Below are 17,509 nucleotides of genomic sequence, written 5' to 3'. Positions count from 1 at the left end.
TGAAAAGCTTAAATTGCAAAACAGCATCTGCAGTCTAATCTCATTCACGTGGGAAACAATGCGCGTGCGCACACGCCAGCCCCAGCACAGCGGAGTCGGGAGGAATGCGCCTGGAACCGCTCACAGCGGGGTCGGGGACGACCGGTCAGTGTGACTCTACACACTTTGGCATTGTGAGTTTTCCTTACAACAAGCCAGGGCTACACTGGTGATTAGGGAAAAAGTAAGTTTAAAAAATGTTATTAAACAAGTAAATCACTGCTGCTTCTGTGCTTCAGGGAACAACTTTATTGTGCCCCTCCAGTTGACTCCTCTGTGGGCGGCAATGTGCATGCCTGTCCCCCCACCCCCACCCCCACCAGGAGCTCTGTGAGGCGGCAGGCACAGCGTAGCCAGTGGCGCTCAGTAAGCACTGATTCAACTGAGCAAGACCGCGTCTACACACCCGGGGCAGGAGGCAAGGCACCTAGCCCACCGCCTCCCAGGGCCAGGTGGGGATGGTGGACAGCACCAGATGGGGCGACAGGCTCCACTGAGGCCAGGTGGGGCCGGGCCATGTGGCAGGCAGGTGGTGGGGGACACACCTGTGCCGGTCCAAGGCTCCCTCTGGACAGACACACTCCCCGCAGACCCTCGCTTCCAAATACCCCTGGCATTATTACTGTGGCCTTCTCCTCCCCCGTTCAAGGAGAGGTGCCTGAGATGAAAGGATCCTTAGAGACCACCTGTGCATCTTCCTCGACAATCATTTATGAAACAAGTATTTATTATGTGCCAAGCACTGGGAACATAAAACAGCCCCTTGCGAGAGTTCAGATCCTAGTTAGTAAAGGAAAAAGGTGACTATGCAATTATAAATCAGCACCAATGAAGCAAAGAGGCAAACGTCAGGAGCCAGGAAGCAGGGCACCCAACCCAGCCCGCAGTGGGTGGGCATTAGGGAAGGTTCCCCAGGGGAAGGGAGGTGCAAGCAGAGCTGGATGGGTGAGGAAGAAAGCAGACCAACCAAACAAGCCCCTCCATGCCCTGCCTGCCATGTACCGGGGGCGGGGTGGGGGGACGACTTCTGGGGGCTTTCCACTAGCCTCTGCTTTCAATTATACGAACTGAAGGCTATGCATTTTCCTGTTAATAGCGCTTTGACTACATCACACAGGTTCTGATATGCAGGGCTCTCATTTTCATGCAGTTCCCACTTCGATTTCCTTTGTACTCTGAAAGTTGCCAGGCTTATATTTAACTATATTCTGCTTGTTGATTTCTACTTTTTCTGCACCATAGTCTGTGAACAGGACAGGTAGCCCATCACTTTTTTTTTTTAATCTGAGATTGCCTTTGCAGCCTAAAGCCTGTTCCGTGTGTGTGGATGTTTCACGTGTGTTTGAGAAGAATCTCAGTTCTTGGTCAGGGCACAGGCTTCTGTGCATCTCTACATCAAGTGCGCCCTGGCGTGCAAGGCTCCTGGGTCCTTGGTATTTGCCTCTCTGGTCTGTCGGTTTGTAGGAGGCTTCCTGGGCCCTTTCCCTTGTACATGTCCTGCTTTCCCTCATGGAGGCGTCTTCTCTTGCTCCCCTTTTCTATAGTGCTGACGCACACTCTTCTCCAGGAAATTTCCCAGGATCAACCTGACTGACTTCTGAGCACTGACTCGCCCTCCACCTGCTCAGTGCTGATCTGCCGAGACCAAAGTCTTTCCCCAAGCCTGTGGATGCCTGAGGTCCCCTTCTCTTGCCTCTTCCCTCCTCATCTGGTTCCCAGCCCTCACCACCTCCCCTGCCTGCACTTCTCGATACAGCCGAGTCAAAGGGCCCCAAGAAAAACAGCCGACTCCCCTGCACCAGCTCCCCTCTGCTCACCTCTTTCTGGATCTCACTCTTGAGGGCAGAGATCTTCATTTTCATGTCCTCCAGCTCATGGTCTGGGAAGGGGTGCACGTGGGGGCTGGCCTCCGCCTCCTCCGGGGACGGAAACACGAGGTCGGCCAGGGGGATGTACCATTTGCAGTCATATTGCTGGTGCTTCCTGCCAATGAACCAGAGGAGGACTTGAGCCAGAAGGAGCTCGGCCTGAACTGCTGAGCCCCAAACTGCCTAAAAGCAGTTAACTGAGAACTCGTCCAAAATGATCCACTGTCCTTGAGCCGCCCAATCAGCAAACACCCGCGCGGAAGCGGCAGCGAGGGCTCTGGACCTTGGCCGTGCCAGTCTTCTGGTCGGGTATGACTGATGTTTTGCAACGTCTCAAACCTCTCAAGCAGGAGCAAGAGAGGGCTCACTCTCTCCCCTCCCTTCCAGTCTGCCCGTGCTTAGCTTATACTCATTATCCTTTAGGCTTGAGATGGAACACAAATGTTATTTTGAACGCCAGCTCTGATCAACCAAGGTCACCTGAGGTACTAGAGGGAGGATTATAAAGCCATGTCCGAGCCCAGTGGGCAATAGTGCCAGGGCTAATTAGTCAAGCCTGCCATGGGCAGAGGACTGAAGGCACCGGCATGTTTGCTTATGACTGCCACCTGTGCCCTAAAGTGTCTCAGATCGAGTGCCAGGGAGCCCTGCCCTTTACTGAGTCTCATAAAACCCGCCTTCTCCCTCCCCCCAGAATGCGGGTCCGCGCCCGGCACCTCAGTGTCGCAGCGAGCTCTGGGCTCGTCTCCCCTGGACTGTAAGCCAGCGTACTCAGCACACGGTAGGTGAAAGAATGTGGGATGCACACCGAACAACCTTCTCTGCTCATGGCGCAGAGTGGGGCTACATCACTAAGTCTGGAGAAGGAGGTGGAAAGCGGCTTTCAAGTCAGATTAAGGTTCGAATCCCATCTCCTCCACTTCTAGTTGTGCAACCCAGGGCAACTTATTTTGCTATTCTCTTTCCTGTCATCTGTGAGACTTGGGAAATAATACCTACTTTACAAAGTTGTTGGGAAGATTAGGAATAAAATATTCGAAGCATTTGTCGTGGCACCTGGCATGGCAGACCCACTCAATAAATGAGAGCAGCGGATTTAATGAATATTCACTATGGCTCGTGAGCAAAAATGTAGAGACGTCTAATAAAAGAAGAATGCTTAAGTAAATTATGGCATATCTACTCGAAACATCATGCAGGAAAGTGAAGTGATGATTATGAAGATTAGGCAGCAACAGGGAAAATGCTTATGACGTGAAATGGAAAAAGCAGAGCCCCAGATTGGGCATTCACTCTGATTACAAGTCTCTGGAAAAACGTGTAAGGACATTAAAAAAACTGGAAGGAAATACAACAGCAGGAGACTGATGCTTATGTTCGGATGGGTGGTGGGTTTTTTTGGTCTGTAATTTGGTTATATTATCTTTATAATTAAACACATCATTTATTTTTAGAAAGAGACTGTGCAGTAAAATAAATTAATATGCTTTTAAAAAAGGAAAACATGCAGATTGCTCCAGGCTGCTACGGGGCTCCACAGGGGGGCAGGGTCAAGCTCCTCCCCAACTTTGCATCTGGGCACACGCACACTCACCCTGCAGATGTCTTCTTGAGCTTGGCACACAGTAGGACATCTGTGAAGAGGAAGACGTGCCGAAGCTTCCGGGAACCCTCTGACACTTCCACCAGGAAGCCGTCCTTCACCAGCTGCCGCGTCTGAGGGAGATGGCACACCCACCCACCGCTCAGGCACGGTCAGCCCGGGGCCCAGCCTGCTCAGGCGCACCATCCCGCTGAGGGGCGGGCTGCGGGGAGGGGCCGTAGTGCCTGCTGGTTAAGAGCAATGGTTTGGGGGTCACACGGACATGGGCTTGAATCCAGACTCTGCCACTTCCCAGCTGTGAACTTGGGCAAGTTTCCTGACCTCACTTAACCTCAGTTTAACCATCTGTAAAGTGGGGGTTAATGATGGCCGCCCATAAGGATGGGATCACCAGGACGATGCGTGCACAATGGCACGAGGCCAGGACATCAGGTGAGACCAACATATGGGAGCTTGAAGCTTTTCTGCAGCTCTCAACAGCTCCACCTGGACGGACCCTAGTTCAGGATGACTAAGTTCCTCTACCCTGGGGCACGAACACTCCCACCCCCACAACACCCACCCCACAGTCCTGTCTGAGAAGTTATCTAGGTTCAGTTCATCTCGACCTGCAGACCCTCTCAGGCCTGTGGATGCTACTACCTCTGAGTAAATTCTTCAACCAGCCCAGACGGATGGGAGGCCCTGGGCTCCCCTCTGAGGCTGCAGCTGTGTGCAGGGGAACCTGCCACCACCTCTAGCCTGGGCACTGTAGGGTCCACAGCGCCGTTTCGTGCAGAACTTCCAGAGTTTCCTTCCTGCCCCCCTCAGAGGCAGTGGAAGCCCCGGGGCTGCCACGATCTGTCCCAGCCTTCCTTGCATTACATACCACGTCATAGTGGCACACCCTACGACATGGAGGTAAGTATGTGGAAAGTGTACCACCGAAATGATCTGAAACTGATAGTGTTATCAGTCTGCTGGGCGTCTTTCAGCTAATCCCCGAGTCAAATAAACAAGGGACATTCCAGGGTTTGCAAACCACGGCTGGGAGCTGCAAGCAGGGACAGCTCTCTGTGCTCATTAGTCACTCTCTAGATCCTGTCCCTCATTACTCCCCTCCCCAGGAGACACTGGGGACTCATAAATGTAACAAAGGAACATAAACCCAGCCAGCCTGCGCTCCTAAACGCCACTCAATTCCCTCTGCTGGACAGGAAGTGCTGTACGTGGGCCAGGCTGCTGACCCATGCCGGTAACTCTCTCTCTGATTCTTCAAACTGCTTCTCCTCACTGGGTCACCCCCCCAACCCTTCCTCCAGGAAGGGCCCCCAGGGAACTGGAGCTGCTGTACCACATCTAGGTGCTCACCTGGGACTTTCCGGTGACCCGGCTGCCTCAGCCAGCTCTCCCACCAGCTCTTCCTGCCACAGGGCCCTCTCCCTGGCTTCTCCCACCTGCTCGTGCAGGCTCATCAGAGGCAGAGCTCCCCCTCCCTCAGACTCCCCAAGCTCCCTCAGACTGGGCCATTATCTTCCAGGGGGACCCTGCGGGCATCCTATCACCCATGGTACAGCAGGGTACTTGTAGTTAAGACCAAGACAGCCAGAGCCCCCTGAGTCCTGGTAAGGAGGACAGTGCACGGGGCTTACAGACAGCTAACCCCAGCTAAAGAATCCGGTGCTGACAGTGGCTGAGAGGTACACCCCACCTGGAGAGACTCCCCAGGCCTTAGTTTCCTCTTCTGTCAGTGAGGATTATAAAGATTAATGAGACACTGGATGTAAAGCTGTTAGCCCAGGGCACAGGGCCCCGTGTCTGTGGGTGCGGGACAGCAGGGGTAGGCAATCTGGCTGCCGGGTGAGCGGCTGCCCTGGGCCCTGAGCTCACCTCCCCTTTGGGTGTTGTGACGGCAGTCCGGCGGGGGTCAATGTCCTCGTTGATGCTGGACAGGAAGTTCTGGGAGATGCGGAGAGCATCCTGAAGTAGCGGGTAGTCCGGGTGGTCCACAGGTGTGTGCTTCAGCAGGTCCTGGAGAGGGTTGGGGTGGTGAGTTGAGGGAGGTTCTAAAGGGGCTTTAATAAGACAGTGGGAAGCACTTCATCTTCACTAAAAGAATTCTGGGGGTGGGCATTCAGGGATCCACACTAATCTGGTCCTGCCTGTGAAATCTGAACTAAAATTAGGGGCAGCAGCAGTGAAGGCAGTGGGCCCTTTATTTCTCTGCTGAAGTCATTCCTCTCCCCCCTTGTGTGTGTGGGGGAGCCAGGTGGAGTCTCCTCTCACCAAGCAGCTGGGAGAGGCGGCCGTCTCCCCGCCCCACAGCTGCTCCAAGGGCACCGCAGAACAGTAGGCAAGGGACGGTGAGGCAGGAAGTGCATGCCTCCGAGGGAGCATTTGGCCAAATGTCAAGCTTAGTGGCCCAGCTATATTTAGGCCCTGGCCCCACTGGCACGGTTACCGCGGGCCAGGCAGGCGCAGCTGAGGCCCGAGGCCCCTCTGTCCAGTTTCCCGGATGAGCTGTGCTCAGTGACTCCAGCACCTGCCCCCTCTGGGCTCAGTCTCTCGTGGAATTCCTGACCCGTCCCTCGCTACTCGGGGCTCTGACACTCACATGTAGGACCAGGGTGCTCCTGGTGACTCGGTCAATGGGCTTGTAGAGCAGAGCTGTTGGAGAAGACAGGACAGATGAGACCCAGGAGCAGCTCGAGGCCTTAGGAACCTGTCTCGCCCCCCGACCTGCTTCACTGCCCTGAGCAGATGCCCATGTGCAGGACACCCACCCCGACAAGCAGGTTCTGCAGCAACTCACACCTCCATTCTCACCCCGGGCCAGACAGCACAGCAGGCAGACACACCTCCCTGGCGGCCTGGGCCCTCTCCTGGCCAGGCTCATGGGGTGGAGGCAGGTGCCCCTCTGTAAGCCCCCTGCCCTGGCAGCTATGCGCCTAGCCTTCCCCTGCAGAGCTCCAGCACACTCTGGGTCACACCTGGAGCCCCAGAATGTCGGCAGGAGACGTGCTGTTTTTCCAGGGAGGGCAGCTCCCTCGGGCCCGATCACTCTCACGCTCCCCTGGTCCAAGGCCTGGCACTGCCGTCTGGAAATGGCAGGCTTCCCTCTGACCCACATAGCCAGCCTCATCTCCATGAGAAGACCCCTCTCCGTGCCCTCAAACCCCCAGACAAAACAGGGCAGGCTGAGGGAGGCAGGCCGACTCTACAGAAAGGCTCTGCTCCAAGCCAGTGGCAGCCGAGGGGGCAAAGATTTCCTGAAGGAATTTGAGTGGGACCTCTGGGAGCCGTGAAGAGGTGGGGGGAAATGCAAGCTCAGCAGACCGCTATGCGCCACCCCCCTCGGTGACCGGGACACCAAATGAGGACTGCTGGGGTTCGGCAGAGACAGGTGGAAGCGGCAGGTGGAAGCAGCAGCTGGTCGGGCAGTACTTCCAAACAAAGCTGCCTGCGAGCAGCTGTGCCTGGCCTCTCCCAACATGGATGCTTCACCCTCAGTCCTGCACCTGCATGCTTCTGGCCGCGGGGTCGTGACCCCCGTCCCCCTGCTATAGGAGCAATGAGGCAGGATGCTGGTTTGGGGAGGAGAACCCTAGACTGGGTGTCCTGCAGGACCAGACGGTGATGGGTCTGGGAGCAGACATTCGTGTTCTCGCCAGCTCCCAAGCCTCAGAGTCCCCCAAAGCCCGAGACAGAAACACCCTGTGCAGCGCTAAGCCGGTGCTTCGGGGACACCTCGAGGGCTGCGGAGAAGGCGCAGTCTCAGTGGTGCGCCACGAGCCTCATCTGCAGTCTTTGCTCGGCTGCCCATTAGAATCACTGGGGAGCTCTTAAAAGACACAGCTGCCAGCCTCGCTCTCCTCACCACAGGAACTGAATCTCAAGCTCTGCCGGGGGGGACCTGGGTATCAGCATTTTTTAAAAAGCTCCTTGGCCGATTTGGATATGCGGGAATCACTGAAAACCACTGCTTTATGCAAATGTGTTTCCCATGGCTTATTTGTAGCCCTTTCTTAATTTAGCAATTTCTAGAGCCCCTCCCCCTGGACTTTGCAAGCCCGAAGGGACAAGACCAGGCCGGGGGTATCCTGGGACAGTGAGGGTAGAGTCCAGTCCACCCTGAGGGGTGGGGGGGGCAGCGGGGTCCAGTTCAGAGGCTGTTTAGGGTGTGCACCTGTGGCTTCACTCATCTTGGGAGGAGATCACACCCTGAGAACCAGGAGACCCAAGAGAAAGTGCGAGTTCAGCAGACCCCTGCCAGGGCGAGCCCTCAAGTTCACTCAGGGAAAGCTGATCCTGCGGCGTCAGCTCCCTGTGTCTCTCTTTCGGGTCCCAGGAGGACGAGGTTTCTGACTAAGCTCAGAGGGCTGCACAAATGGTGGGTTGGGTTTCAGACGGGTTATTAATATGCCTGTGGTCACCTCAAGACTCCACCTGATGGGAGCTGTGGAATGAGTCCTGCACCTCAGCCCAGGTGAGGAAAGGGCAGCTGGGAGGAAGTGAGCAGGGAGGAAAGTGCAGGGAGAGGCCCCGGGGACACAGCCCCATATGGAAGGAACCAGGGAGGAGGAGCAACCTGACGTTCATGCTTCCCAGGGCTCCTACCTGCCTGCTGACCCTGAGGATGCAGAGGGAGGAGCCCGCCTTTCCCCTGTTCCTGCCCTTCACCTGCCCCCCCAGCGTCCTGCCCTCTTTCTCCCACTCTCTCCACTCCTCACCATGCCGTTCCTGTCCCTGGAATAGACACGATTCACCAAGCTGCAGCACCTATCCTCCCCCCCCAAGGAAGCCTTCCCTGACCAGGACTTTTGCAAACAATACCCACAGTGCCTTGCAGTCAGACCACTGACATGAGTAAGCCAGCCTTTCTCTAGCTTGCTGGGTACTTGCTGTGTCCAGTGGTACTGTTTTGCATGCATTATTTCCTTTGATTCAAAAGGGAAGCAATTAGCACTGGCCCCACCTCACTGACAGGAAACTTCCCGAAGGCACAGAGAAGTTAAGTAAATTGCTCTTAGAAAGATTCACAAGGAAGGAATACCCGGGTCACACATGACTTTCTTTCACACCCCCCACAGCATCTGGCACAGGGCCCTGCAGAGCTCACAAAGAGCCGTGAACTCCAGAGTGAGCCCCAAGTTGCACAGTCTCCATGGGACCCTCAGAACCGGCATCCCTGGGAGGAGCGGAGAAGGTTCTAAACAGTGTGAGTAGCAAGGGCTCGCTCACTCCTTACTCCCTGCTTTGAGGCTGAGTTCAAAGCCTGCATCACAGGCACCAAAAAAAACCCTGAAATCCGGGTCCCAGGCCTGTTTCACTAAGACTGAGCTTTCTTTGGGGGAGGGAAGAGGAAGCAAAGGGCTGGCCCCCTCCCTTCTAGGGAGGCAAAGGTGAGCCCTGACCAACTCCTAGGTCAGATCAAAAGAGCATTTCCTTGCTGATCTTCGAACAGGCTATTTCCAGCCTAGCTCCTCTCTTGATCCAACCTGTCAGAATCTGAGCTGAAGGGCACGAGCACAGGGTGGCTTCTGCCCAGTGACTAGAGTTCCAGAGCTGTCCTGCTGGGGCAGCTGGAGAGGGCCTGCACAGGGTCACCTCCATCAGGAGCCTTGACATAGGACTGCCTGAGAAGGTGAGGGGACAGCAGTCCCTCTGGCAGTGGCCCCTGGGAGAGAGCCCAGGAAACCCCACCATCTCTCCTTCAGCACACTGCCCCCACCCCCACCGCCCCATTCAGCTTTTGATAAGGAGCTCCAGGTTACCACGGAGATGTGAAAGCTTAGTGACTGGGAAGGGTACAGAGACAAAGCGCCTGGTGGGAGGGGAGAGACAGGGCCAGCTGCCTGCCACTCCAACATGCAGGGACCCAGAGGTAACATCTGACCCCACACCCCTGCCAAAGGTGGTTGGGGTCATCCTTAAGGCAATTCTTGCCTCCGAGAGCAGGGCCGCCAGCTTCCCGACACCTTCTTGTCTGGGCCAACTTCAGCCTCCTTTGAGGGAGATACCTGGCTGACGGCAGGTGCCTGTCCCGGGACCCCTCACTGAGGGGACTGCCAAGGGCCGATCCCTTCCACTGCACGGTGGGTGTGTGACCTTCACGGAGCAGCAGACCGCCACGCCCCCTCTCCCGCCAGCTTCGCTGAGTGCCAACACCTTAGCTCCGGGGGCTCCAGTGACTGGAGATAACCCCTCGGAGCAGCCCACTCCTTCCTGCTCTCCCAACCGTACCCAGGTCTCCCGGGGTCTCCCGGGGTCTCCCGCGGCCGCTGGTCTGAGAGGAGAGCATGTCTGGAAGGCAGCATGTGCTCTCTGAGCACACAATACCCGGGGCCCTCAACCCCCTCTCCTCTCCTCTCCGGAAACAAAGAAACTCCCAACTTCTCACTCCGGCCGCGCCCTCCTCGTCCAGGGTGCTGCTGTCCGACCACCTGTCACTCTGCGGGCCCCCTGCTGACCCCTCTCCAGCCCTTTAGGTTGCTACACCTGCGGGGACAGTCTTGTCACTTTGTCTTTAACAGCCTCTCCAGGAAGTTGCCCACAGCCTCTCAAGCTAAGCCATCAATTCCACACAGACACTCAGGGGATACCTGGGCCCTTCTAGCCGGGTCCTTCCCTTTCTAAGCCATTCCTGCCCCGAGTGTTCCCCAGACTTCAATTTCAGGCTGGAAGCTGGTGAACCGGGGTAAACGTAGATCCAGTCACTTGCCACTCCCTTCCCAGCTGCCCCCCAAACCTTGACGGCCACGTTTAAGCCCACTCCAGCCAGCCAGCCCCCAGCGGTGGGGAGAAACACCACCTCCCATGAGAGGGGCCTGGGTTACCATAGGTGCAGTTACAGCAGAAGCGAATGATGAGGAGAATTTCCATGGCAGCCTCTGTCCCCGTGGCAGGAGCAGAAGCGCGCGGCCATCGCTCCCGGCTCCCGTCAGCAGCCCAGCCACTCAGCCACCTTGCACGCTGCTGCTGAACAGCCTCCAGAATCAAGCAGCCGCTTCCCGAGTGCTCCTCCAGCAAGGGGAGGGGCAGGGGGGAGGGGAGGAGGAGAGGGGAGGGTGCGACAACGAAGAAGCGGGAGGAAGAAGGAGGAAGGGAGCTGGCTGCCGGCTGGCGTCCTAAGGAGGAGCACGTTTGTAGCTGGCTGGCTGCCTAGGGGCAGAGGCTGAGTCCGTGCGCGCGCTCACAAACACACACACTCCCACAAGAACGTGCACACGCTCGCACAAGCAGGGCACCACAGTCCACAAAGCCAGACAAAGGAAGGGGCTGTTATCCAGCCTGTCCCCCAAAGTACCTTCCATAGTGACTGACGTGTGGCTCTCCTTGGAGTCCTTGGGACCTTTCACTTTGAGTTCCTGCCAAACAGAGGAGAGGAATCACTGCCCGGCCTGTACCTGAGCCTGCCCATCCCCCACGGTGAGCACAGGGGGAAGGAGGGCTCTGAAACCCAGGGCCCCAAACACCAGAGAGACGAAGACCACGGGCAAGGGCCTCCCGGCGCCACACCCCTGGTCTGCTGGAGCCCCGGGGCCCAGCAGCAGGGTGCAGGCGAGGAGGACTTTGGTAATCATGCTCCTCAGACCTGTCCCTTAAAGCCCCTCCCCTGCAACTTCCAGAGAATCAGAGGCAGCAGGAGCAGGACACCCCCCCCCCCCGACACCCAGGGTGTCCCCAGCAGCAGCCACAGCTTAGGGGTCTGTACACATCAGCCTTGAGTGGACAAGCACCAGGTGTTACCAGCTGATCCCGGGGACAAGAGCAGCTCCTCCAACAAGGAGTGAGGGGTCCCACACACCTGTACAGGATGAGGGACACACCTGGGGCCAAGAGGCTTACTTCCACAGCCTACTCAGGAGGGACTCACTGGGCCCCCAGCTCCACCTGGCACGCCCCTCCCTCTGCAGCTGATGCTGGGCATGAGAGAGAAAACGGGGAAGAAACAGCTAACGCGCCGTGCGGATCCTGGGCAGAGTGACCGGCAGTGAGTGCTGCAAACAGACTCCTGGGCAGCGCATCCGCCCCACACCTCTCTTATCTGCCTTGAGAGAGGTCCAGCTCCAGCTCCTGCCAAAGGACCAGTGAGGCCTGTAACTGGAGCTGTAAGGCAATCCCCACTGGAGGGCTGAGTGCACAGAGGGACATCTAAGGTGTGGGGAGGGGGAGATGGGGGCGAGGTGAGGCCAAGGTCAGGTACCCAAGTGATATTGCCCACTGCCTGGGCGGTGGGGGGGAACTGCTCAGGCAGCAGGAGCTCCCCTTCTCCTGAGCCTGCCTCAAGCTGCTTCTAGACAGAGAAAACCCCCAGGGCCTGAGCCTGGGGTTGGGAGGCGGAGAGGGGAGGGGGGTTACTCAGCTCCTCACGTCGATGTCTCTGGCTGGTGTCTGGATTCCTAGTTTTAGGGAATTTTTCTCCGTTCCCCCCCCCAGTGCAGCCTAGAGGTATGAAATCACTGCTGCCGCAGAGGAGAAGGGCCTAATTGCAGTAATTAGGCGGCAGCTCCAGTAGGAGGAGACAGCGTCAGCGCCTGGATCAGGGTGAGGAGCCACCTGGCAGCAGGCCGCTGGCTCTGCCCTTGGAGCCAGTTGGCTTTGCGAGGGGCTTTGGGATGAGCGCAGGGGGTTCTGCCCACCACAAGAGGGGACCCCCCCCCGCTCTGGACTATACACGACCCCAGGTACCCAGGCAGCCATGGCAGGCCTCTCTGAACACAGGGCTAGGGAACCCAGCCTGTTCCCAAGGAGAAGTGGGAGCCGTGAAGGGAAGGCCCCTTTCTCCAGCCTTGTGACTCCACCGAGAGGGACTTCCCCGCCCGTCACTCGGTCCTCTGAGGCAGAGGGTGACTCACCTGACCCCTGGGGTTGGGATGAGAAACCGAGCTCAGCCCTCCTCTCTCTGGCCCTAGTAGGCGTGTTGAATTGTGGAGAGCTCCCACGGATTAACAAGCCCAACTCGGCTACAGACCCAAGTCCACACTTTTCCAGTCTGGCTTTTACCTGTAGTCAAGTCAGACACTCGCACCTCCACCTGACTCTTGTACTACGTCTAGGCCAGTTTCGAACCTGGTTATAACCCATAACCCACTAGTTTCATGAAAACTATGCTGCATCTCACCAACTTTTCTAGCATCAAAGCTGAGGCAAGAAAGCCAAGGGCCCAGAGAGCCTGTAAGGCAGGGCCACCGAAGCTGCAGAAGGGGCTCCCGCTCCCTAGAACTGGAGGAGGGGTTCTCCTGCCCTGAGCTTGAGGCTGGGTGCTCTGACTGCAAGGCCAGCGGCTTGGGGCTGTCACCGAGATCTTTCTGGCTAAAGGGGTGAGCTGGGCTGTGCTCGTGAGGGATCCCAGAGCCGCACCCTGCGCTGCGCGTCCTGGAGCAGTGATGGCAGACAATGCCACATCTTTGCCCTGCAGGGGGTGTGGAGGGAAAGCTTAGGGCAGGAGCAGATACACTTCCAGCTGGAGAGCCCGTGGCTTCTCTCTACGTAAGTGGCCACTGTGCTCTCCGCGGGGAACGCAGGGATCTGAAAAGCCTGCCTGGCCCAGACTTCCTCAAATCTCCCTGATCAATGAAAATCACCCAGGAAGCTTATTAAAAATAGACTCCTGGGCCTCCAACCCCCAACCTGCTGAACTGAAGCTCCAGGGGAGGTGCCTGAACACCTGCATTTTAAGCAGTGTCCCTGTGGTTCTTATCAAGTCTGGCAAGTCAGACACCTCATGCTACAGAAACAAAAGCCAGCGGAAGGGAAGTGACTTGCTCGAGGTCACTGCAGTGAGGGAAATACTGCTTTTGTTGGCCTCCCCTGTTCTAACAGAATAACCTAAAACAGAATGACAAAAATCAAACACACTGGTGCTCTTACATTAAGAGGGAAAATGTCAAGTGCAAGAAAGCAAATGTCAGGCTAAGTGTCACCCATCGGGGGACCATTTCCCTAAGTGGCAAGCAGGAAAGGGGAGGCTCAGAGGCTAGAAGGCTATGAGCAGCCGCAGAAGCCGCGTGTCACAGGGGTGGCCTGCGGGGAGGTGCCCACCTCGGAGATCTTCTGGAATTGGTTGTTGGACTGGCTGCACTTCTCAGCTGTCTCCAGAGCGACTTTATAGTTATCCACGAAGGCTTTGTACACGCCAAGCTGGCTGGCCTGCAAGGAGAAAGAGGAGAGAGAGAGGAGGGCAGGAGCGGGGTGGGGAGAGAGGATTAGTGAATGGATGAAAGCTTAACCCGAGCACCTGGCGCTCACTTAGCACTCAGAACCTCTAACTCAGCTCAAAGGGCGGCTGGGAAGAGAGGGCAAAGGCAGGATGCTTATACTACAGCATGCTTTTGAACTTGATGGTTTCCATGGAAACTGACTCAGCCAATAAGGTTAACAAGGGGGCTTTGGGGGAGCAGGATAGGGCCTTGGCTGGCATGCCAGAAATTCAATTCATCAGCAGCATTTGGCTTTATTTAGCATCATCAAGGTCTCTCACGGTTTGAAGCCCCTCAGTGTCTCACACCTCTTTCACGTCCTGGAATTAGCGGGATCAGGGAGAGACAGGGGAGGAGTCGGACGGGCATGTGTGGGTGTGGCCTGCTCAGGGAGCCACGCCCCACGCTCAGCGTGAGGCACAACCTTTCAAGGCCCAGTCCCCACTTCCCTCCGCCTGCCAGGAACCAGAGGCCCTGCCTCACCACACATTTGCATGAACCTGAAACGAAGCTTTTCATGACTTGTAACTCCTCTGGGAGACAGAACAGATGTCATCTTCCCTTTCTGCAAAAGGGGAAACCAAGGCACATTCACTCAATTCCTCAGCTATTTATGGAAATCTTTCTCTGTGCTGTGCGTACGCATTTCCTCTTAAGGAGGCAAAGGGTGGAAATGTGAATTCAAATGACAGTGAAATACTATTTTATAGCCATCCATCGGGCCACAATGTAAAGGTCTAGTCATACCAAGAGCTGGCACAAGGGTGGGGAAGCAGGCGCTTCCACAAACTGCTTGTGGGTGTGAATCAGTACAGTTCTTCGGAGAGTCATTTGTCAATAACTGATAATTAAAACACACACAGTTCCACCCACTGCTTAGCAAACCCACTTCCCCACGGAGAGCTCTGCTGTCCTCGACAGGAGCCTCTCACTAAGTGTGGGCTCGTGAGATGCGGCTCATCCAGACTGAGAGGTGCCTTAAGCATAAAATCCACACTGGGTTTCAACGGCTTAGCATAGAAAAGAGAATGTAAATGGCCTCATTAATTTTCAAATATTGCTAGCATGTTGAAATGACATTTTAAACTTACTGAGCTAAATACAATATATTCTTTTAAAAAATATATGTTTATCAGTTTCAGAGGGAGAGAACAAGGAGACAGAGAGAGAGAGACAGGAAAATATCAGTTGGCTGCCCACATGTGTGCCCTGACCGGGGGTCAAACCTGCAACCTTTCAGTGTACGGGACGACCCTCCAACCAGCTGAGCCGCCGGCCAGGGCAATACAATATATTCTTAAAATTGATTTCACCTGTGTACTTTTACACCTAAATATTAGATTAGATATGTGGCTACTAGAAAACTGTCCATTATCAATGGGCATTATGTTTCCACAGGGAAGCGCTGCACTAGAGGAACTTGTGCGCGGTGCCCACCGCCTCGCTCCCCCTCTGGCGGAAAGACTGGAAACAAGCGCTCACAAAAAGGGACCCCCCCCACACACTGCAGCTCAAATGAATGAACGAGGCCTACAGGAAGCAACACTGACAAGTTTCAAATCGATGGGCTGAACTGCAAAAAGTAGAAAATGTGTACACGTACGTCCATTTAAAAAGCCCATGCAATGCCACGACAAGGTACAGATATGTAGTGAATGGCACACTGCAGCCCAGAAGGCCACACACCAAATTCACGCTGGCGGCTGCTCCAAGGATGGAGGGACGGGCCTGCCCCTCCACCCGTGATGCTTTATCCTCCTGATTACAAAGTTCTGCCCTGCATCTTCAGACTCAACATCTGTTACTTCTGGGAGGCGAGAACATGGTTGTTTGCTACACTATTCTCCAGATTTTCTGGTTTACACTTTTTTCAGTGATGTAGCAAGGAGGTTCAGCTGCTGGGGGGCTTCTTCCTCAGGGCTCCCACCAGAGCGCTGCCCTGAGCCCTACCCTGGACTGCTCTGCTACCCTGGATTGAGATCTGTGTGCTCCTCAGGGACCCAAAGAGGTGAGGCCAGGGGCCCGGAGCAGCCTGGGCAGAGACAGAGCCCAAGGAAGCTGACAGTGGGCCCAGGAAAGCCAGAGGGGGTGTGAGAAGTGGGATGCTTGTGGAGAAGCCAAGGTCAGAGCCATGCGGGTCTCAGCCCCCAGACAGGCCAGACTCCCCCAAAAACCACCACCACCAACAAACATCTTGGGGAGGGCAGGAAGGGGTGACATTTGTCTCCTTTTCCAGGGGGAAGTACTGGCCCACTGGTGTCCCAAGCTACAGAGGATGTGCTAGCCAATAGCATCCTGAACCAAAGTAAAAATCATTGCTATTCTTCCAGATATGCATTCTCCTGTCTCCCTTCCCACGAGAACAGTCAAGGCCAGACGTTCAGTTGGAACACTACCCTCCCACCTCACTGCCTAAGGGAGCAGCAGGAGGTGACCCAGACACAGGAGCCCGGGCAGCAGGCCTGAATGCAGGGCCACTGGCCATCCCAGGCACTGTCATCTCCACCAGACACCCTCATCTGTAGGGCCCAAGGCCCGGCCTGCCAGGGCTGTTGACTGGGAAGTGGATGTTGCTTGGAAACAGCAGCCTGGCACTGGAGTGATCTCATAAAACAAACAGCAGACATGCTAATTCCCTTCTCCGTGATGGATAATCAAATACCCGGAGACCATCGGAAAACACGTGGTCAGATGCCCGGCCTGTTCTGGCTCCACCCAGGCCTGCAGCCCCTAGGGCTTCAGATCTCAGTCTGTGATGCTGGGGGAGGGAACGTGGGCGGCATATTCATGTCCAGGCCCAGGGAGCTGGGACCAGAATGGGCAACCCTGGGGACAGCAGGGTCCAAATGACAAAGCTAAACAGGGCCAGCCTTTCCACTCCTCTCCAGAGTAGGCACCCTCCTGCTCTCAGTTTTGGTCTCCTCTGCCCTTCTGAGGGCTAAAGAGAGGTTGCCCCAAGCCAATTAGCGCAGGTTTCTGGGACCAGGCCGAGTGGTGACAGAGAGTCTCTGAATGGGTGACAGGGTGTCCCTGAATGGGGCCGGCATTCCGGGGCTGCCAGCACCAGGAGCAAGGAATTCCCTTGCAGCACCTCCTGGGGAGTCTCTCCCTAATAATGCTAATAACAGGAACAACAGTAATGATAACAGCACCGACCACAGTAGCGACCACGGCTATCTCCTGAGTGTCTGCTCACTTACTGTGTCCCCGGCCCTGTTCCAAGTACTTGTCAGGTAGTCCTCACGAGAACCCCGTGATCCTCATGTTTACAGATGAGGAATCCGAGTCACAGAGAGGCTGGGTAAGTGGCCCAATGACACAGGTTTTGTCTGTGGCAGACCCTGGCTCAGACCCAGCTGTGACCTGGCCCTAGAACCTGTGCTTGTCCCTACAACACTGCCGGCCCCTCAGGACGCAGACCTCAGGCCCTGTGACATCTCCCACAATGCCCTTCTGAGTTCTCTGCGGCCCCAGTGCACGCATTCATTCATTCATTCATTCATTCACTCATTCATTCAGCACTGGGCTGGTTCTGAGGATCTAATGACGAAGCACATACAGCCTGCCTTCCTGGCGCTTATGGTTTTGGGGAGACAGGTAGGTAGAGTGTTCACCAAGGGGGTAACCGGAGGGGCTGCGTTCGAGGGGCTGGGGAAGGCTCCTCCAAGGAGGTCACTTCTAAGCTGGGAACTGACCAGGTGAAGCCAGAGCAGATAGGAAAGGACATTTCACGCAGCTAGAGTCTCAAGTACAGAGAGGTCAAGAGTGCCTGCAGTGTGAGCTGAGAGCAGAAGGTCCAGCCCTGGCTGGTGTAGCTC

At 56.0% G+C, this 17,509-nt stretch overlaps 1 protein-coding gene across 4 annotated transcripts in view; it reads right to left on the bottom strand.

Annotated features, from left to right (window-relative positions):
- Positions 1-17,509, bottom strand: part of ABR (ABR activator of RhoGEF and GTPase) — a 172,122-nt gene that overhangs the window by 43,407 nt on the left and 111,206 nt on the right. For all 4 annotated transcript variants that reach the window (XM_037162856.2, XM_037162859.2, XM_037162857.2 and 1 more), the window contains 6 exons: positions 13,534-13,641; positions 10,796-10,856; positions 6,104-6,156; positions 5,380-5,520; positions 3,502-3,623; positions 1,857-2,022 (listed from right to left, as the gene is read on the bottom strand). In XM_037162856.2, the coding sequence (XP_037018751.2) occupies positions 1,857-2,022; positions 3,502-3,623; positions 5,380-5,520; positions 6,104-6,156; positions 10,796-10,856; positions 13,534-13,641 (651 nt within the window). The remainder of the gene's footprint in view (positions 1-1,856; positions 2,023-3,501; positions 3,624-5,379; positions 5,521-6,103; positions 6,157-10,795; positions 10,857-13,533; positions 13,642-17,509) is intronic.

This window comes from Artibeus jamaicensis, unplaced genomic scaffold (genome assembly GCF_021234435.1).
Source record: "Artibeus jamaicensis isolate MK-2021 breed Jamaican fruit bat unplaced genomic scaffold, CSHL_Jam_final contig_2790, whole genome shotgun sequence".
In the NCBI taxonomy this organism is placed as follows: domain Eukaryota; kingdom Metazoa; phylum Chordata; class Mammalia; order Chiroptera; family Phyllostomidae; genus Artibeus; species Artibeus jamaicensis.
This window is presented reverse-complemented; position numbering and strand designations above follow the sequence as displayed.